The sequence below is a fragment of the Salvelinus namaycush genome, chromosome 11 (genome assembly GCF_016432855.1).
Source record: "Salvelinus namaycush isolate Seneca chromosome 11, SaNama_1.0, whole genome shotgun sequence".
In the NCBI taxonomy this organism is placed as follows: domain Eukaryota; kingdom Metazoa; phylum Chordata; class Actinopteri; order Salmoniformes; family Salmonidae; genus Salvelinus; species Salvelinus namaycush.
In genome coordinates, this window is record NC_052317.1 from 9,374,756 (window position 1) to 9,396,729 (window position 21,974).

At 43.2% G+C, this 21,974-nt stretch overlaps 2 protein-coding genes across 4 annotated transcripts in view; one reads left to right on the forward strand and one right to left on the reverse strand.

The window, feature by feature from the left end:
• The window catches only part of LOC120055776 (serine/threonine-protein kinase N2-like), a 42,749-nt gene extending 35,111 nt beyond the window's left edge, over positions 1 to 7,638 (forward strand). For 2 of the 3 annotated variants that reach the window (XM_039003728.1, XM_039003730.1), the window contains 11 exons: positions 366 to 504; positions 781 to 929; positions 1,305 to 1,380; positions 1,506 to 1,597; positions 2,638 to 2,814; positions 3,459 to 3,521; positions 3,609 to 3,685; positions 4,373 to 4,515; positions 4,800 to 4,907; positions 5,090 to 5,170; positions 5,410 to 7,638. In XM_039003728.1, the coding sequence (XP_038859656.1) occupies positions 366 to 504; positions 781 to 929; positions 1,305 to 1,380; positions 1,506 to 1,597; positions 2,638 to 2,814; positions 3,459 to 3,521; positions 3,609 to 3,685; positions 4,373 to 4,515; positions 4,800 to 4,907; positions 5,090 to 5,170; positions 5,410 to 5,613 (1,309 nt within the window). In that variant the 3' untranslated portion in view covers positions 5,614 to 7,638. The remainder of the gene's footprint in view (positions 1 to 365; positions 505 to 780; positions 930 to 1,304; positions 1,381 to 1,505; positions 1,598 to 2,637; positions 2,815 to 3,458; positions 3,522 to 3,608; positions 3,686 to 4,372; positions 4,516 to 4,799; positions 4,908 to 5,089; positions 5,171 to 5,409) is intronic. The other variant, XM_039003729.1, reaches the window with a different exon arrangement.
• Positions 7,639 to 11,357: 3,719 nt separating this feature from the next.
• LOC120055491 (transcription initiation factor IIB-like) lies at positions 11,358 to 21,826 on the reverse strand. Its single transcript, XM_039003354.1, has 7 exons — positions 21,760 to 21,826; positions 20,282 to 20,394; positions 14,979 to 15,112; positions 14,541 to 14,687; positions 14,243 to 14,372; positions 13,643 to 13,924; positions 11,358 to 11,758 (listed from the first exon to the last, which is right to left on the reverse strand). Exons 1-7 carry the CDS (start codon positions 21,774 to 21,776, stop codon positions 11,625 to 11,627), a joined length of 957 nt encoding a protein of 318 aa, XP_038859282.1. The 5' UTR covers positions 21,777 to 21,826; the 3' UTR covers positions 11,358 to 11,624.
• Between the last annotated feature and the right edge of the window lie 148 nt (positions 21,827 to 21,974).

The window sequence follows — 21,974 nt, forward strand, 5'->3', positions numbered from 1 at the left end:
AGACAATGAATGTTCCTGAGTGGACAAGTTACAGTTTTGACTTACATCTGCTTGAAAATATATTTTGATAAAAATGATGGGCAAATATTGCACAATCTAGGTGTGCAAAGCTCTTATAGACTTACCCAAGAAGACTCACAGCTGTAATCGATGTTAAATGTGGTTCTAACATGTATTGGCTCAGGGAGCCAAATACTTATGCAATGACTATTTAAAATTTCTTCCAATTTTACATTCAAGTATTTTGTGTTATTTGTTGACAACAAATGACAGATACATTTAAATCCCACTATGTGAAGGGGTCTGAATAATTTTGCAAGGCACTTAATTCCTCTGTAATTAAGATGTGGCACCTTCCCTTCCAGTGACATTAGTGACCCGTTGGTGACCAAGCTGGACTTTGACAAAGAGCCCACCTCAGGACCCAAGCACTACCCTTTACCCGTTGGCATCAGAGAACCACTGGTACAGGACAACAAACTGCCCGACAAGGAGGAAGTACAGGTACGGACATGGGGTTACCATGGAGATGCCCGATTTGGAGGAAGTAGTGACATGTAGTCATATATGGTAATGGACATCCCAGTTCAAGTGAATTAAAACATGAAACAACTGTCAATGGAAACCTGAGTCGTGTTCGGTAAAATAACAACACAAACGCTAAACGGGGGATGTACTGAACCTGAACATTTTCCGTCACAAAACATTTTACTACAGTTTGCCATACTGAACACAACCCCACTGCCCCATCCTCCTAAGAAGTGTGTTCTACCTTTGCAGGATGCACTGGCATCGTTTGACTTCTTGAACAAGAGGAACAGCATAGCGGTGAAGTCGTCGGACCTTGACAGACGAGACAATGTAGTAGAGCCGGAGATCCAGCCTCCAGACCTGGAACTCACAGCCATACAGAATGACACAGAGATAAGGTAGGGCTCACTTAACAACGTGCATGTTTGGGAGAACGACTACGTTGCAGTTGGACTGCGCAGAATCACCCATCTACAAATCACCTTGCGTCCCAAATAACTACTCAGTATGTGATCAAGATCAGCGATTCTGTGCCTTTCCTAAAACTGGTCTCCTCAAATAGGCTGAATATCTGCGACTCCAATGCTGTTTGGGGAGAAACTCGGATGCATGCATGACTTGCTTTTAATCGATGTTTGGTTTGTTACAGTTCATCTATTGGGGCAGTGTGTTTTGCCCAGCTTCCATGAGAATGTGCATGATTTCTTTGGGGGCTTATTGAAAGCAATAGTTTGTATTTTTCCATGTAATGTGATATCTACCTCCATTTCCAGGGAAGAAGAGCAATTTCAGTTTAGTCTCAAAGACTTCAAATGTGTTGCAGTCCTTGGTCGTGGTCATTTCGGAAAGGTACATAGTACACACCCAACCCATTTCTCGATCCTTTATACAGCCCTTCTAGAGAAATGAGCTGTTTCTGAAAAGAACAACCTAGCTTACCTAAAATGTATTCTCTCTTCCCTCACTCCACACAGGTATTGTTAGCCGAGTATAAAAGCACGGGAGAAATGTTTGCCATCAAAGCCCTGAAGAAAGGAGACATTGTGGCTCGTGACGAGGTGGACAGGTAAGGGGCTCAACCTGAGCACTTAAACCAATTAGGCCTGATACTGATGCCTTTTTAACTGTTTGTTTGCTGAGCGTAACAGCTTACCTTTGTTCAACCGTGTTATTCAGTTCAGAGTTGACTACGGCTTTCGGTTTTGTACATCACCTTCAAACAGCCGAAAATACTATGACATACTCTGACAGTGTGATTAGTAGTAATATAATTATCAGTAGTAATCAACAGGGTTAAAGTACAGTTTTGTCTGTCAATGAAGAGTAGGTATAAATGTAAAGTTGAAGGCATTGTGTGATTTTTGTTTTCTTTTTGTGTGTTTTTTTTTAATGGATAGTCAGTTTCCTTGTGTTACATACAGGACCCTAATGTATTTTCTAACAGCCTTCAAAGAATGTCAGAAATTCAATGTGTCCTCATAAATATATTCCTGGAAAATCCATCAAATGTTTCTAGAGACTGAGTTGGAAGACATTTTCAGGCCCGGTGGGGGTTAGTAACACAAATTTACTGCTGTAGTAAATTGTACATCAGCTTCAAACAGCCGGAAGTACGATATTTTTGGTTATTAAAAATATATAATTATTCTTTGCTTGTTTTGTCACCTAAACTGAAATTAGGCAAACATTTTAGAATTTTAGCAACCATGTAATGGCAGAGTGATGTCTACATATTGCTCCTATAACCGTTTTGTTTTTTTCCACCTGGGGAATAAGATATTAGCTTAGCTTTCTGACCAAGAGTTTGGGCTGATTTATTTTCTGGTCCTCTGTAGCTCAGTTGGTAGAGCATGGCTCTTTCAACGCCAGGATAGTGCGTTCGATTCCATGTGGCACCTATGCGTAACAAATGTGTGCACACATGACTGTAGGTCGCGTTTGGATAAAAGTGTCTGGTAAATGACTTACTGTATATTATGCATTTTCATTTCAGGAATTGATTTACACATGGGATTTGAGTAGCATTGAATTCCTTTTGTAATCTAAGAAGAGCCTTGCTCAGGTATCAGGGGCTTACATCTTTGTTTCTCTGTCTTCCCCCCCTAGTCTGATGTGTGAGAAACGTATATTTGAGACGGTGAACAGCGTGCGCCATCCGTTCCTGGTCAACCTCTTCGCCTGCTTCCAGACGCAGGAGCACGTGTGCTTCGTCATGGAGTACGCAGCCGGGGGAGACCTGATGATGCACATCCACGCTGACGTCTTCTCCGAGCCCAGGGCCATGTGAGTGACACCAGGGTCCTGTTCATTTACATTTTAGTCATTTAGCAGATGCTCTTTTTCAGAGTGACTTACAGGAGGAATTAGGGTTCAGTGCCTTGCTCAAGGGCACATTGTCAGATTGTTTACCTTTTTTTACCTTTTGGTTACTGGCCCGACGCTCTTAACCACTTGGCTACCTGCCGCCCTGTTCATTAGACAGACAACTTTTTGATGCAGAGCGAAACAGGGAGGAACTACCTGGATTTGTCCAATAAGAACACTGATTTTCATTTTCCTTTTGCAGATGTTTTTTGCTACAGTGTGCCTTACTCAATATACAAATATTATGCAAAGCAACCCATATAATCATGACTTGCATTTGTAAAATGACTTGACTTACATTTTTTTGGGGGGGGGGTTAAAGACTCACTTGCTCACACTGAAGTTTTGCTGCTGCACTGAGATTATTTTCAGGAGCACCCTCACCAATAATGCTGGCGCAATTGGCTTTGAACTAGTGTCTAGCCACATATCCAGTGTCATGTATTCACTTGTACCCTACATCATAATATAAAAGTTGATATATTATAAAGTGGATTCTCTCCTGATTTCTCTGATTCTTTGCTGACTCCAACTGTTTATTTGTATTTTTTTGTCTTTGGTAGATTTTATGCAGCTTGTGTCGTATTGGGATTACAGTTTTTACATGAACATGAGATTGTGTACAGGTAAGCATATTTCCATTCACTGGGTGAATATATGCTCTGATATAACATATATTGATGGTGATTCTCATGATTTTGTTTCACTTTCAGAGATCTGAAGCTTGACAATCTACTATTGGACACTGAGGGCTATGTAAAAATCGCTGACTTTGGCCTTTGCAAAGAGGGTAAGTGGGACAACCTCAACTTAATGTCACTTTTCCAACACCATTGAATGTAAAATAAATGTATAATAACCTACATCTGACTCAGTCAAAACCTTAAAACTCTATCTAAGGTCTCTACTGATCTGAACCTTATGTTGGTGTCAAACGTACATGCCTGGTGGCTCCCGAGTGGCGCAGCAGTCTAAGGCACTGCAGCGCTAGAGGCCTCACTACAGATCCGGGTTCGATCCCGGGCTGTGTCTCGACCGGGAGACCCATGAGGCGGCGCACAATTGGCCCAGCGTCGTCCGGGTTAGGGGAGGGTTTTGCCGGCGGGATGTCCTTGTCCCATTGCGCTCTAGCGACTCCTTGTGGCGGCCGGGCGCATGCACGCTGACTTCGGTTGCCAGCTGTACCGTACAGGTGCGGCTGGCTTCCGGGTTAAGAGGTTAGTGTGTCAAGAAGCAATGCAGCTTGGCGGGGTCGTGTTTCGGGGGACGCATGGCTCTTGACCTTCGCCTCTTCCGAGTCCGTACGGGATTTGCAGCGATGGGACAAGAATGTAACTACCAATTGGATATCACGAAATTGGGGAGAAACAGGGGTAAAAAAAAAAAAGTACCCAAAAATATATATATTAACAATTTACTTGTCTGGGTGTAAAGTTTCTGTACTAAACATGTGTCATGGTTATGTGTATTCTGGCAGGAATGGGGTTCAGGGACCGCACCAGTACGTTCTGTGGCACGCCAGAGTTCCTGGCCCCCGAGGTTCTGACGGAGACGTCGTACACGCGTGCTGTGGACTGGTGGGGTCTGGGGGTCCTCATCTTTGAGATGCTGGTTGGAGAGGTTAGTGGGTCTCACCTTCACACCTGGCATATGGATACCTACTCAGTGTTATGACTGGTCAATACTTTGTCAGCTCTGAGAACAGAATATTTTAGAATCTTGGCATTGAATTGACAAGATTAAGATTTTTTGTTGTTGTTGCCTTTATCACAATTGTCATGACCTTTCTAACATTATATACATATCCGGTCTGGTCAGTACATTCCATGTAAAAAAAAAAATATATATATATTATATATACTTGACTGAATGTGGGGGGAAAAACTTTTTTGCCCGCCCCACAGTCTCCCTTCCCCGGGGATGATGAAGAGGAGGTGTTTGACAGCATCGTCAACGATGAAGTCCGCTACCCAAGGTTCCTCTCAACGGAGGCTATCTCCGTCATGAGAAGGGTGGGTTCTGGATCCCTTAATAAACTAACCTCAAATAGTGCACTAACCTCAGATTGACCCTAATGAAACACAACACCTCAAACTACTGCTATCGGAAAGTGTGAAATGAGAAGAAACAAAAGACAGTTTTGAATTACAGCTTCAATGTTTATTCTACTTTGTTATGCTCTTTTTGTTTGTAGCTTTTGAGGAGGAGTCCAGAAAGACGTCTGGGGGCAGGAGAGCGAGACGCAGAGGAAGTCAAAAAACATCTGTTCTTCAGAGTAAGTAAAGAATGTTCTACTTTCTCATATTTAATGTCTTTCAACATTCTAAACACAGCCACAATTTTAGGCAATGTGGATACCACAAAATGACATATGTAGTCTCCTGTTCATGAGACTTGCCTAATCTTGGTTATTGTCGCAAACAGTTTTTCTCATTAGGTAGATACAGTACAAGTCTATCCTGAGAGTTTACATAAATTCACTATTTCCTCACCCATTTTCTCTCTCCCCCCCAGAATATGGATTGGAACGGACTACTGGCCAAGAAGGTTAAGCCTCCATTTGTCCCGATCATCCAGGACTCCAACGACGTCAGCAACTTCGATGACGAATTTACCTCAGAAGCGCCCATCCTGACCCCACCCAGAGAACCAAGGGCGCTCAGCGGGGACGAGCAGGACATGTTCTCTGACTTTGACTACATCGCAGACTGGTGTTAGCCCCCCCTTCTCCCTCCTCCTCCAAATGTGTTGAACAAACACACACTGTGAACCAACCAACACAGCGCTGACTGACTGTAGCTCACCATTTTTAAAACGCCTCTTTTCCAAACCAACGTCGCAAGACAGGGGAACAAACGGCACTCTGCCATTTAAAGACCCCCCCCCCCCCCCCGCTCCCACAACTGAACCCCCGAGGTTATTCTTTAACAGAAAGAGAACAACATTTCTCTTCTCTTTAGAAACTTTGGGGGGGAAAAGAGGAGGAGTGAGGCCTCCAGCGCAGGTCATGTCTATTGTCTGACCACTGAGAATGTTGTCAAGTGAACTCTGTCAAAGGAAATGCCGGCAATGTAACCGTGATATTGAATAACATGATTGTTCCGTTTTTTTGATCATGTACAGAATAGTATTCCTCTGTGTTTTTAACAAGTCATTTCGCAAACCCACTGCCATAACTAAATGACTTATCCCTCTGTAAGGGTTAACATGTATGCCATGTTGTATTACGAATTATGAGCGCTTTGAGCATTTTTATCACTGAACCGTCACTTAAGGTTAAAGACAACAAACATCTTGACTACTACTGCCTCGTCACTTGAAACCCAAGGAAGGTCTCCTTTTTAGTTTATCCTGGTCTTTCTCTGCTCCAGTTGTTTATTTTTATTTTTTAAAGATGCCTTAAAATCTTCCTGTTTCTACCAAAGCGTAGAGCTATGTCTAAGAACAGAGCCCAGAAAAAAGTTATTTTTAAACGGACGATCATTACACAAAAGCAGTGCATCCAGTGTTAGTCCTCGTGGTATTACAGAAACTCTGTCCCTCATGTACTGTGCCCATGCCAGTTTCACATGAGCTTTAACTGTATCGTTTTAATGGGTTTCTTTATGTAGTGCTGTATGGTTGTTGAAATACAGTATCATTATTGCGGTAGAACAGTTCTAGACTACACAGCATACCACACATCAACGGAGACGGCACCGTTTTAAACGTGGTCATTTGTAAGGAGCGCACGCACACTACGGAGACCTATCCTGACATGGCTCCTTCTGGTGGATTCCTAGCACCAAAAAGCAGTGGCCATATGTATCAAGCGTCTCGGAGAAAAGGGCCGATTTAGGATCAGTTTTGCCTTTTGGATTACAAATAATTTTATATGGACAAGGGGACCTGATCCAGAATCAGCACTCCTACTCTGAGACCCTTGATATATACGGCCCCAGATCTAATTCTTGAGGGGTAACAATGCATTCAGCTAGCAATGTTGTACTCTTGAGGGTAGAATCAATTCCTCTAGCATTTCTAACAGAGTTTGTCAGTTCCATTCCAATCGAATTGAAGCCGAGAGTGAATTTAGTATTTCTGTTGACTTTCCATTCACTCCCCGAATTGACTGAGTTGAAATGGAATTGATCCCAACCTCGATACTGCAATCATTCTCTTAACTGAAGAAGATACAAGAGCAAGGAGATCTCACAGGCTGCAATGATTGGACATGGTCAAATGGTGGTTCTGAAGTGACTGATACAGTACAGCTGATTACCAAAACCCATCCCTCCAGTCCTGACAGTGGGACTATGGAAAAGCGTGATGGGTGAAGTTGCCTCTTGGTTAAAGTTAGGATTGGGTAAGTGGAACCTAATCCTAGGGGAAACTTTTACTCTGGAGTGTAAACTAAGCTCAGTGCCAGTTTGTGCAGACAATATGTAAATGAATCACTACAAGGGAGGGCAGGGTATATTTTATATATATATATATATATATGTACACACAATTAAGCTGAAAGTACTAATTTTATCAAGATATTTTTTAATTATCTATGTTTAGCGTAATTATGAAAAAAGATTGTACAGTTTTTTTGGGGGGGGGGCTGTTTGAGCATGTTACAAACATACAACCTTTTTTTAATGGTACACCACATTGAAGTTACACAAGACTGTTGAACCTGGTGTATAGAAGCATTTTGCAGTCGTCGTTTGTCGCCTATCATGAATGCACAAATTAAACGTTGTTAGAGTGGTGCTACTTCCTTTGCATATCGTATTCCATTGGTGTCACCTCACACAACTCTGCCGTCTTTGCTTTAAGAATCTCCCATAGAAACTGGCCATCAACATACTATGGCAATCCACTGTCCATCCATATCCCAGAGAGTATATATCTTACTGAACTCAGACCATAGAGGACTCATCTGTGCCATTTTATAGCGTATGTGACAGCATAAGGCAGCGCCTTTCAGGCTACAACCCATAGGAACTCCCACGCAGTGGACTGTGTTAAAATGGCGCTGCCACATGCTTAAACAGCCTTTTGGCCACTAGAGGCCTCTATCATTCTCTATGGCCCCTTTTATACCTGGTTCTAACATGCATCCTTTGTCCTGATCTTGTCCTCCATTCTGATTGTGCCCACATTTTCAGATTGTTGTAAATGACTAAAAGATGCATTTTGATCAGATTGTGATGTTCCTGGCCACCCCCAGAGGTAGTCAGGCATGCATTGTACCTTGATATCTTACAAGTGTAGATGGTGAAAACATTTAAATAATTATTCCGTCTTCTAAAAACATTGACAGGTGGAACCATCGACTTATGGCATCAATATCTCTTTAAAAAAATATTATTTTGAAAGAATAGCTGTTAAATCATTTGCATGCAGGGATGAACCAGGAACTTGTCAGAGGACGAATATGAGACACATTTTAATAGGCTTCCACCATGTGAAAATATGGGCACAATCAGAATGTGGACAAGATCAGGACAAAAGATACATATTAGCGCCAGGTATAAACGAGGCTTACAAAGCTGGGGCTGGCTTTTGAGAAATAGCATGGAATTTTACTGAACAAAAATATAAATGCAATATCCAACAATTTCGAAGATTTTACTGAGTTACATAAGGAAATCAGTCAATTTGAAATAAATTAATTAGGCCCTAATCTATGGATTTCACATGACTGGGCAGGGGTGCAGGCATGGGTGGGCCTGGGAGAGCATAGGCTCTCCCAGGCCAATCAGAATTTGTTTTTTTCCCAGCAAAGGGGCTTTATTACTTTATTAGACAGAAATACTCCTCCGCACCCTTTTATTGCCACCAGCACCAGGTGCACCTGTGTAATGATCATGCTGTTTAATCAGCTTCATGATATACCACCCCTGTTAGGTGGATGGATTATCTTGGCAAAAGGAGAAATGCTCACTAACAGGGATAAAAACATTTGTGCACAAAATTTGAGAGAAATAATTTCTGGGATTTTTTATTTCAGCTCATGAAACATGGGACCAACACTTTACATGATGCATTTATATTTTTGTTCAGTGCATGGCGCTAATATGTATCTTTTGTCCTGATCTTTGAAGTCAAGGTAAGTGGATAACTAAAATGTGATCTGTTTTATAAGTATCTACACCTCTGGCAGAAGAGTAGTTGGCACTAATTTACCTTCATTAATCCAGGAGAAGCATTGAAAGCAAGTTCCCCTTATTAAGCTACAGTGTAACGTTTAGTCAGGTTCAACTTTGCAAATACGTGATGTAATGAAAGCCAGATGACCTTTGACTCCCTTAAAATATTTTCTTTTTTTTAAAAGATGCAATGGTGTGTTGAACGCTTGCTTTATTTGCAATGCTAGGCCCACAACTGTACACCAGGCAGTGGGAACGAGACTAGCTGAAACTAGATAAACTTGGGCTGTCCTCAAAGGCCAGAGAGGTACTGATCAATGTACTCAATGGAACTTCAGCTTAGTAATAGAGAAAAGTTTCTTAACACTCCAAATGGTACATAAGCAGTATTAGTCAACACACAGATAAAATCTCATTCTGTAAACAAAGTTTAATGTTAATCAATGCATGAGGTGTTCAACATGCTTTTCAGAAAAGCATTTAATTTACTTAATACAAAGCAAACAAGCTAACAAAATAGAACCTGCATTTCCTACAAAAGAAAATGTATATAGTATGAAACCAGCCTAATATTGCAAACACCAATTACATTTTCTCACTTGGACATACAGTGGGGAAAAAAGTATTTGATCCCCTGCTGATTTTGTACGTTTGCCCACTGACAAAGAAATGATCAGTCTATAATTTTAATGGTAGGTTTATTTGAACAGTGAGAGACAGAATAGCAACAAAAAAATACAGAAAAACGCATGTCAAAAATGTTCTAAATTAATTTGCATTTTAATTAGGGAAATAAGTATTTGACCCCTCTGCAAAACATGACTTAGTACTTGGTGGGAAAAGCCTTGTTGGTAATCAGAGGTCAGACGTTTCTTGTAGTTGGCCACCAGGTTTGCACACATCTCAGGAGGAATTTTGTCCCACTCCTCTTTGCAGATCTTCTCCAAGTCATTAAGGTTTCGAGGCTGACGTTTGGCAACTCGAACCTTCAGCTCCCTCCACAGATTGTCTATGGGATTAAGGTCTGGAGACTGGCTAGGCCACTCCAGGACCTTAATGTGCTTCTTCTTGAGCCACTCCTTTGTTGCCTTGGCCGTGTGTTTTGGGTCATTGTCATGCTGGAATACCCATCCACGACCCATTTTCAATGCCCTGGCTGAGGGAAGGAGGTTCTCACCCAAGATTTGACAGTACATGGCCCCGTCCATCGTCCTTTTGATGCGGTGAAGTTGTCCTGTCCCCTTAGCAGAAAAACACCCCCAAAGCATAATGTTTCCACCTCCATGTTTGACGGTGGGGATGCATCCACGACCCATTTTCAATGCCCTGGCTGAGGGAAGGAGGTTCTCACCCAAGATTTGACAGTACATGGCCCCGTCCATCGTCCTTTTGATGCGGTGAAGTTGTCCTGTCCCCTTAGCAGAAAAACACCCCCAAAGCATAATGTTTCCACCTCCATGTTTGACGGTGGGGATGGTGTTCTTGGGGTCATAGGCAGCATTCCTCCTCCTCCAAACACGGCGAGTTGAGTTGATGCCAAAGAGCTCCATTTTGGTCTCATCTGACCACAACACTTTCACCCAGTTGTCCTCTGAATCATTCAGATGTTCATTGGCAAACTTCAGACGGGCATGTATATGTGCTTTCTTGAGTAGGGGGACCTTGCGGGCGCTGCAGGATTTCAGTCCTAAACGGCGTAGTGTGTTACCAATTGTTTTCTTGGTGACTATGGTCCCAGCTGCCTTGAGATCATTGACAAGATCCTCCCGTGTAGTTCTGTGCTGATTCCTCATCGTTCTCATAATCATTGCAACTCCACGAGGTGAGATCTTGCATGGAGCCCCAGGCCGAGGGAGATTGACAGTTCTTTTGTGTTTCTTCCATTTGCGAATAATCGCACCAACTGTTGTCACCTTCTCACCAAGCTGCTTGGCGATGGTCTTGTAGCCCATTCCAGCCTTGTGTAGGTCTACAATCTTGTCCCTGACATCCTTGGAGAGCTCTTTGGTCTTGGCCATGGTGGAGAGTTTGGAATCTGATTGATTGATTGATTGCTTCTGTGGACAGGTGTCTTTTATACAGGTAACAAACTGAGATTAGGAGCACTCCCTTTAGGAGTGTGCTCCTAATCTCAGCTCGTTACCTGTATAAAAGACACCTGGGAGCCAGAAATCTTTCTGATTGAGAGGGGGTCAAATACTTATTTCCCTCATTAAAATGCAAATCAATTTAGAAAATTTTTGACATGCGTTTTTCTGAATTTTTTTGTTGTTATTCTCTCTCACTGTTCAAATAAACCTACCATTAAAATTATAGACACATTTCTTTGTCAGTGGGCAAACGTACAAAATCAGCAGGGGATCAAATACTTTTTTCCCTCACTGTATATACAGTATATATACACTCAAATGAAATACTGTAAGTACAGTTTGCAATCTCATTTTTTAAAGTATTGGAATGTGTGTCCTGTACTTGTCTGTATTCCTGCAAAAAGTGCCTTCACAATGGCCTGAAGTCTTAAGTTAATTAACAAGGGGGGGTGGAAATCGCTAATAGAATAAAAACTAGAAAAATAACCTTTAAAGTGTCGTCGGGGCGAGTGGGTCTTCACAGCTGGGGCAGTTTGTCCACAGGGGTGTGGAATTTGAAGTCCGGGGGGAAGAGGTCGGCTGCTCGGGGGTAGATGAGTCGGTACGACTGTCTGATTGTGACGTCTGCCACACCGGCGATGTCTCCAATCTCTGTCCAAAAAGGGAGAGGACTTGCAGAAATGACTACTGGTGCTTCAAGTCTTCAGACCATTGGTGATAATTGTGTTCTCAGAAATACACTGCTCAAAAAAATAAGGGAACACTTAAACAACACAATGTAACTCCAAGTCAATCACACTTCTGTGAAATCAAACTGTCCACTTAGGAAGCAACACTGATTGACAATAAATTTCACATGCTGTTGTGCAAATGGAATAGACAAAAGGTGGAAATTATAGGCAATTAGCAAGACACCCCCAAAAAAGGAGTGATTCTGCAGGTGGTGACCACAGACCACTTCTCAGTTCCTATGCTTCCTGGCTGATGTTTTGGTCACTTTTGAATGCTGGCGGTGCTCTCACTCTAGTGGTAGCATGAGACGGAGTCTACAACCCACACAAGTGGCTCAGGTAGTGCAGTTCATCCAGGATGGCACATCAATGCGAGCTGTGGCAAAAAGGTTTGCTGTGTCTGTCAGCGTAGTGTCCAGAGCATGGAGGCGCTACCAGGAGACAGGCCAGTACATCAGGAGATGTGGAGGAGGCCGTAGGAGGGCAACAACCCAGCAGCAGGACCGCTACCTCCGCCTTTGTGCAAGGAGGTGCACTGCCAGAGCCCTGCAAAATGACCTCCAGCAGGCCATAAATGTGCATGTGTCTGCTCAAACGGTCAGAAACAGACTCCATGAGGGTGGTATGAGGGCCCGACGTCCACAGGTGGGGGTTGTGCTTACAGCCTAACACCGTGCAGGACGTTTGGCATTTGCCAGAGAACACCAAGATTGGCAAATTCGCCACTGGCGGCCTGTGCTCTTCACAGATGAAAGCAGGTTCACACTGAGCACATGAGCACATGTGACAGACGTGACAGAGTCTGGAGACGCCGTGGAGAACGTTCTGCTGCCTGCAACATCCTCCAGCATGACCGGTTTGGCGATGGGTCAGTCATGGTGTGGGGTGGCATTTCTTTGTGGGGCCGCACAGCCCTCCATGTGCTCGCCAGAGGTAGCCTGACTGCCAATAGGTACCGAGATGAGATCCTCAGACCCCTTGTGAGACCATATGCTGACACATGCACATTTGTGGCCTGCTGGAGGTCATTTTGCAGGGCTCTGGCAGTGCACCTCCTTGCACAAAGGCGGAGGTAGCGGTCCTGCTGCTGGGTTGTTGCCCTCCTACGGCCTCCTCCACGTCTCCTGATGTACTGGCCTGTCTCCTGGTAGCGCCTCCATGCTCTGGACACTACGCTGACAGACACAGCAAACCTTTTTGCCACAGCTCGCATTGATGTGCCATCCTGGATGAACTGCACTACCTGAGCCACTTGTGTGGGTTGTAGACTCCGTCTCATGCTACCACTAGAGTGAGAGCACCGCCAGCATTCAAAAGTGACCAAAACATCAGCCAGGAAGCATAGGAACTGAGAAGTGGTCTGTGGTCACCACCTGCAGAATCACTCCTTTTTGGGGGGTGTCTTGCTAATTGCCTATAATTTCCACCTTTTGTCTATTCCATTTGCACAACAGCATGTGAAATTTATTGTCAATCAGTGTTGCTTCCTAAGTGGACAGTTTGATTTCACAGAAGTGTGATTGACTTGGAGTTACATTGTGTTGTTTAAGTGTTCCCTTTATTTTTTTGAGCAGTGTATGAGTTTGTGAACATTCAGAAACAGTTTGTGTGAGCTCTCAAGTCAGAAATACAAGTGTGGACCACAAACAGCACACTGTTGTGCTGTTGTTCGTGCCTGAAATTTACTGAACCATGTTTTAAAGTTTATAGACAAACACAAATAGTTCAGATTCAGCCCATCAAGAAGACCTTAAAAAGACAACCACCACCACTATCTCCACCATCCTCCCACCCACAATCTCACCTTTCTGGGTCTTCTTCTCGGCGGAGGCCTGGGAGGCCATGTAGATGGCGGCGGCGGCCACAGAGATGGGGCTCCTGCCGGGCACCAGGTCCTGCTCCACGGCCTTCCGTGCGATGTAGGTGGCCGCCATCTGCACCTGCTTAGGCAGGCCCAGGTTGGAGCAGAAGCGGGACATGAAGTCTCCGGTGGTGATGAGGTCCACGCTGGTCTCCAGGGCCTTGAGGATCAGCTTGAAGCAGCGGCCGATCTCCTTCTTGGAGATGCGGGACACCGCGCAGATCTCTGCGGGGGATGGATGACAACAAGGGAGTCATTAGTGAAACCTTCAGGGTTGTTTTAATAAGACATGCAAGGGAGAACATTTGAAAACGAAAGACGAAAATAAAAATCCCTGTTTCAGTCAGTTTTCCTCTGTTTGGTGCCTAATGAACACGATCCAGGTCAATTTCATAACCGTGAAGTCTTGATTTAAAATTTGTAGCGACCGAAACAACAAGCACTCACTCTAAGACGTTGCTTGGAACATGCTAATGTGATATTAAAACCATAGATGATTCGATATGTAATTCCATGCTCTAAACATCCTTTAGAGGAGCTCACCTTTAAACGTCCGAGGCACGCCCTCTTGTCTGCAGGCGATGTAAAGGCAGGCTGATGCGATGGCATCGTTGGCCCGGCCCTTCAGGCTCTTCTGTTCGTACACTTGCTTAAATAAGTTATTTGTTCGGTCCTGTGGATCAAAGACACCATTTACCCTCAGTTTGCTGTGAACATTCATATAGTTTAGTTCAGAGAAAACCTGCCAAAGAACTTGAGTTTTGGAAATAGATGAATCAGCTAGCTAGCTGCTAGGTTCCACAAAGCTAAACATGAAAGTAGAAGAGAGAATGGGACTCACTATGATGTTCCTTGGTAGGTTGATCCGGTCGGCCATGGTGGTAATCTCTTTGAAGGCGTTTAGCATGGCACGATCTGAACTGCTCATAGTCCGCCGGTTCTGGTACTTGGAGTTGCCGAACTCGTCAAAACTAGCCGCGCCTGTTCCCTATGGTGACAACAGAATTGCTGGAAACATTAGTGATATAGACTTACTACCTGGTAAATCTTACGACAATTAAGTATCTTATGGAAATCTGTGGAACCTGATGTAGGCCATATCACACAAAAAGAGGAGCATACATTTTATTTTCATTGAATTTCTTTGTCTGGCGCCACTAAGACCACAAACATAAAAATTGTTTTAAGCATCTTTCTCTGTAAGTGGTGACTATAGCCAGGTGGCAGGGCCTCTGTGCCAGTTGTGGCGCCAGGTAAGATGGCCAATGTGTGTACTTACCTTGCTGATCATGGTGGTCAAGTCTCCCCCGTTGAGGAGTGGGTTCTGGGCGTCGCCCACTCTAGACGGGTCTTTGGTGGCTTTCTCATTGGTGAACGTCCTCCACTCTGAGCCGACGTCAATCACCCTGTCACCTGGGGAACCACACACATTACTGGGCTCCCGAGTAGCGCAGCGGTCTAAGTGGTAGAGGCGTCACTACAGACCCTGGTTCGATTCCAGAATGTATCACAACCGGCCGTGATTGGGAGTCCCATAGGGCGGCGCACAATTGGCCCAGCGTCGTCCTTGTTAGGGTTTGGCCGGGGTTATGCCGTCATTGTAAATAAGAATTTGTTCTTAATTGACTTGCCTAGTTAAAAAAAGGTTAAATAAATAAATAAAAACTACATGGGGCTAAGCTCAAATACGTTTAAACAACTTCCTTTCCCCATTTACCTTACTCTCCTTCAGCACTTACATGAATACATAAAGGAGGTAAAAGCCATAAACATCAAGCACCCACTGTATTGATTTCACCATCATAGCATAATAGCGTGATGTATTGTTGTCTCTACTTTCCTGCCCTTTGTGCTGTTGTCTGTGCAAAATAATGTTTGTACCATGTGTTGTGCTGCTACCATGTTGTATTACTGCCATGTTGTGTTGCTACCATGCTATGTTTTCATGTGCTGCTGCCATGCTATGTTGTTGTTGTTGTGTTGTTGTTGTGCTGCTGCCATGCTTTGTGTAGTGTTGTGGTGTCTCTCTTGTCGTGATGTGCGTTTTGTCCTATATTTTTATTTTATTTTTAATCCCACCCCTGTCCCTGCAGGAGGCCCTTTTTCCTTCTGGTAGGCCGTATGTTCTTAACTGACTTGCCTTGTTAAATAAAATAACTTGGTGGAAGCATTATTTTATTGAAGTCCTTCCTTCTGTGACAAAAAGAGAAGAGGAAATTCAATATTAGGAAGGGAAGCGGTATTCAGTGACATTGGGACCAGGGCTAACACTTCATAAATGTAAATAAGAATAGTAACTACAGTTGAAGTCGGAAGTTTACATACACTTAGGTTGGAGTCATTAAAACTCGTTTTTCAACCACTCCACAAATTTCTTGTTAACAAACTATAGTTTTGGCAAGTCGGTTAGGACATCTACTTTGTGCATGACACAAGTCATTTTTCCAACAATTGTTTACAGACAGATTATTTCACTTTATAATTCACTGTATCACAAATCCAGTGGGTCAGAAGATTACATACACTAAGTTGACTGTGCCTTTAAACAGCTTTGAAAAGTCCAGAAAATTATGTCATGGCTTTAGAAGCTTCTGATAGGCTAATTGACATCATTTGAGTCAGTTGGAGGTGAACCTGTGGATGTATTTCAAGGCCTACCTTCAAACTCAGTGCCTCTTGGCTTCACATCGTGGGAAAATCAAAACAAATCAGCCAAGACCTCAGAAACAAAATGGTAGACCTCCACAAGTCTGGTTCATCCTTGGGAGCAATTTCCAAACGCCTGAAGGTACCACGTTCGTCTGTACAAACAATAGTACGCAAGTATAAACACCATGGGACCACGCAGCCGTCATACCGCTCGGGAAGGAGACGCGTTCTGTCTCCTAAAGATGAACGTACTTTAGTGTGAAAAGTGCAAATCAATCCCAGAACAACAGCAAAGGACCTTGTGAAGATGCTGGAGGAAACAAAGTATCTATATCCACAGTAAAACAAGTCCTATATCGACATAACCTGAAAGGCCGCTCAGCAAGGAAGAAGCCACTGCTCCAAAACCGCCATAAAAAAGCCAGACTACGGTTTGCAACTGCACATCGTACTTTTTGGAGAAATGTCCTCTGGTCTGATGAAACGGAAATAGAACTGTTTGGCCATAATGACCATCATTATGTTTGGAGGAAAAAGGGGGAGGCTTGCAAGCCGATGAACACCATCCCAACCGTGAAGCACGGGGGTGGCAGCATCATGTTGTGGGGGTGCTTTGCTGCAGGAGGGACTGGTGCAATTCACAAAATAGATGGTACCATGAGGAAAGAAAAGGATGTGTATATATTGAGGCAACATATCAAGACATCAGTCAGGAAGTTAAAGCTTGGTCGCAAATGGGTCTTCCAAATGGACAATGACCCCAAGCATACTTCCAAAGTTGTGGTAAAATGGCTTAAGGACAACAAAGTCAAGGTATTGGAGTGGCCATCACAAAGCCCTGACCTCAATCCTATAGAAAATGTGTGGGCAGAACTGAAACAGCGTGTGCAGCAAGGAGGCCTACAAACCTGACTCAGTTACACCAGTTCTGTCAGGAGGAATGGGCAAAAATTCACCCAACTTATTGTGGGAAGCTTGTGGAAAGCTACCCGAAACGTTTAACCCAAGTTAAACAATTTAAAGGCAATGCTACCAAATACTAATTGAGTGTATGTAAACTTCTGACCCACTGGGAATGTGATGAAAGAAACAAAAGCTGAAATAAATCATTCTTTCAACTATTATTATGACATTTCACATTCTTAAAATAAAGTGGTGATCCTAACTGACCTAAGACAAAGCATTTTTACTAGGATTAAATGTCAGGAATTGTGAAACTTAGTTTAAATGTATTTGGCTAAGGTGTTTGTGAACTTCCGACTTCAACTGTACGTAGGTGCGATACAATATGTATTGCAATTCTATTCGAATTCGATCCTGGGCTGTATCACAACCGGCCATCGGGAGTCCCATAGGGTGGCGCACAATTGGCCCAGCGTCGTCCGGGTTAGGGGAGGGTTTGGCAGTCATTGTAAAATAAGAATTTGTTCTTAACTGACTTGCCAAGTTAAATAAAGGTTAACGACCCTAAGCACACAGCCAAGACAACGCAGGAGTAGCTTCGGGACAAGTCTCTGAATGTCCTTGAGTCGCCCAGCCAAAGCCGGGGACTTGAACCCGGTCGAACATCTCTGGAGAGACCTGAAAATAGCTGTGCAGTGATGCTCCCCATCAAACCTGACAAAGTGTCAGAGAAGAATGGGAGAAACTCCCCAAATACAGGTATGCCAAGCTTGTAGCGTCATACCCAAGAAGCCTCGAGGCTGTAATCGCTGCCAAAGGTGCTTCAACAAAGTACTGAGTAAAGGGTCTGAATACTTATGTAACTGTAATATTTCCGTTTTTTTTTATACATTTGCAAAAAATCTAAAAACATGTCTTTGCTTTGTCATTATGGGGTATTGTGTGTAGATTGATGAGGGGGGGAAACAATTTAATCCATTTGAGAAAAAAGGCTATAACAAGGTCTGTATACTTTCCGAATGGGACTCAAAATGGGAGTCCCGTAGGACTGTTACGTTCAGATAGAGCCCTGTAATGCAATCTGTTGCTCTAACTAGGGTGGCTTTCCAAGGCCGTCTAAGGAAGGCGTGGACAGATTTGATTCTATTGTATCTTTGAGAGGATGTTATGTTTCTATAATTTCCTGGTATTATGCACTCTAGCTATGTGACAGGTCATACATGACGTCTTTAGTCCCCCTCTGCTCCCAATTTCTTTTTTTTACCCTATCGTGTGTGTACTTTACTGTATTTATACTTGGAATATATCTTTTCAACATGAACAATTCAAAAATCGCTGGAGGACATCTGTAAGGGCCTTGCTACTCAAGTCACATGTCATAATAACAGCACAAACACATCACTCCCCCTGAACTAGAGGTTAGGACTGTCTCTATAGAAGTGTAGGCCCAGAAGTTTCAAGTTTTAATGTCACGGGCACAAGTACAGTGAAATGCCTTTCTAAACCCAACAATCCAGCGATCAATATCAATGTAGAACTAACAAATAACACAAGGAAGAACAAAAATACACAAGAGATAAAGAAAATAAATAAGAAAACGAGAAAGTAAGAGCTATATACAAGGTCAGTTCCAATACCATATAGAACAGCGTGCAGGAATACTGGAGTGATAGAGGTAGATATGTATAGGGGTAAGGTGACTAGGCATCAGGATGTATGATAAACAGAGTAGTAGCAGCGTAATTGAGGAAATAAAAATGCATTAAAGGGTCAACTCAGTACGGGTAGCCATTTTGTCAAGATGCTCTCGATGGTGTAGCTGTAGAACTTTAAGGATCTGAGGGCCCATGCCAAACTTCCTGAGGGGGAGAGCCGCTGTCACGCCTTCTTCACGACTGTGCGCTTGAACCATTTTAAGTCCTCAGTGATTTGGACCCCGAGGAACTTGAAGCTTTCAACCCGCTCCATTGCAGCCCTGTCGATGTGGATGGGGTCGTGCTCACATGTCTTAATGACGCGGAATTAACAAGGCAGCCAGCTTCCGGATGCAAGTTTTCTTGCTTGTTTACAGCCTCGTAGAGTTGGTTAAGTGCCAGCTTGTTAGATTTCATGTCCTGAGGTGGAATTTATACAACAGTCATGATAACAGCTGAAAACTCCATCGGGAGGTAGAAGGGTCGGCATTTGACAATCAGGTATTCCAAGACTTGTGAACAATGGGTCGAGACTACCACTGCGCTCGAGTCAGAACACCATTTGTTGATTAAGAGGCTTATCGCTACCCTCTCGATTTCCCTGACTCTACTGTCCTGTCCGCTCGGTTAATGGAGAATCCATCGGAGGTCATCCATCTTATTATCAATTGGCCAATAGAATGAAGGGAAGAGGTAGCCGGTTTTCCTTTCACCTTAATCTCGCCAGGATGTCCCCTCTCATGCCTCTAACACTGGTGGTTTCTTGGGTACCCTGAAAATTGGGTCGGAATTACAGGAAGAGCCCAGGGCAGATGAGTCAAAGTTGAAGCTGGAATTGGGGTGAGTAACTGCTGATCCGATGTTCAAAAGTTATTGTCGGTTATAAGAAATGAAAGCGAATTAGAGAAAATAAAGTACATAAGGCCTCTGTGTATGTTATGTTACGCTATTTACCTACTGCAAAGACATCTCCTCCATACAGATAAGGCTTTGTGTCAGTCTGTTGACGTGTGTGTGTGTGTGTGTGTGTGTGTGTGTGTGTGTGTGTGTGTGTGTGTGTGTGTGTGTGTGTGTATTACTATCCTCATGGGTACCAGAAATCCCCAACAGTCCCCACAAGGATAGTAAAACAAGGATAATTCTCTCTCATGGGGTCATTTCCCACATCCCCACGGCGACAAAGGCTATTTTAAGCTTAGGGGTTAGGTTTAGGTTTACAATAAGGGTTAGGTTTAGGGGTTATGGTTAGGGAACACAGGATTCTGAATGGAAATACATTTTAGGTCCCCACAAGGATAGTAAAACATATGCTATGTGTGTGCAGCCTATCACTCACCCACTACAAGGCCACACTCGGGGCAGATCATATCCCCTGCTCTGTAGTCTTCCACCAGCATGGAGTCTGGGTGGTTGGGGCACTGCACCTTAGGAAGGGCCTGGCCGTCTCCACTGCAAGTAAAGAATAGATCCCAGAGGTCAGCCAACAGTTACCTCTTACCTTTGACCCTGCTTAGTGAGAGTTAACCCAGCACTGGGTGTGATTGTACTTATCTCCATAAAGCTGGTTTACTGCCAAGGACATGGTATTAGTTTACTTAACTCTATACACTTCAGTGAACACTGCACAGTTGATAAAGCCGATTGACACTGCTCAAGGTGAGGAAGTATGTTTAGTGAGTTGGCGAATTATGATAATGATAAGGAAATCGTATAGGCCTGTTAAAATCGTACACAAATTGTTAAGCATGTCAGACTGCCTTTCCCTTAATCTGAGAAATATGAGGATCATATTTACCTTTAATAATATAAAAACAAAAGGCACTTCTTGAAAATGACATACAATGTTGCAAAAGCAATTATGGCTGCTTGTTTTACAACAGTAACTGTTCACAAGCATCAACACCAGTCATAATGTTACTTGTTTATTGATCGAATATGTATATGCATACCAAGATAAATGGACTGGGAAGTAGGCCTACTACAATACTAATGCAGAAAAGCCACTGCAGAGATTGTGTCAACATAATGTAGATGAGTTTCCAACCTAAATTATGATTCAGTGGTGATGTGTCCAAAAAACGTAGGACAATGTTACCCAAAAAATGGGCTTCCAGCGTTTCAGAAAATTATTCTCGACACCAATTCGATTCTACAATACCAAAACATAACCCATTTAGCTAACGGACTTGGTGGCAACCTGTGGCTAGTGAAAAGTGAAAACAAGCTATTTTGAGACAGCCAGTGAAATAAATTGCTGGTTAAACAACCCAATCAACTTGCAGTGTCCTTGTGACAATTATCTATTCAATGGCTGAATAACTTCTCATGATTAAATCACTGTCTAGGTGTCCGTTGACACTCGGCTACTGTAAATACATTAATGTAGCTAGCAAATTGGATTTAGTCAGCTGAGCTGGCCAGACAACATCACCTTGCGAAGTTGCGACATCACCCATCCCTAAAAACATTGCTTATTGACACTCGCGTTTGCATCATGATTTGGAAGTTAGATATCATGTTGCGCTACCTAACATTATATCGGATGTTTACAAACAATATGATCAAGTTGACATGATATACGATAGAGACAATGTGTAAAACTGTGATTTGATAACGTTAGTGTTTTTGGTAGGCTAGCGAAGGTTAGCTAAAAGTCAGTAATGGACATTCCGGCGGCTATGATGGAAAACACATAGAAACAAGCGTCTCTCCGTGTTGATCGCCATCATCATTGTTCAATAACTTCCACTTTCCCATATGAAAAGACACTGATGCAAAACACAGAAAACAGCTTGGGATACATATTGTACACACCGGCTTGTTGACGCCATGTTCACTAGCTACTTCTTTATATCGGGAACAATGGCCTCTTCTACCTTTTATATATGTATTTTCGGCCCACGTGGTTAAATGACGACGGAAAGGCAAAAGGCTCAAACTTCAAAAAGCGATTCAAATATGAGGACTGGATGTAGGCTACTTGTAAAAGTATAATGTACTGTCCCAGACCAATACTTTTGACACTTCAA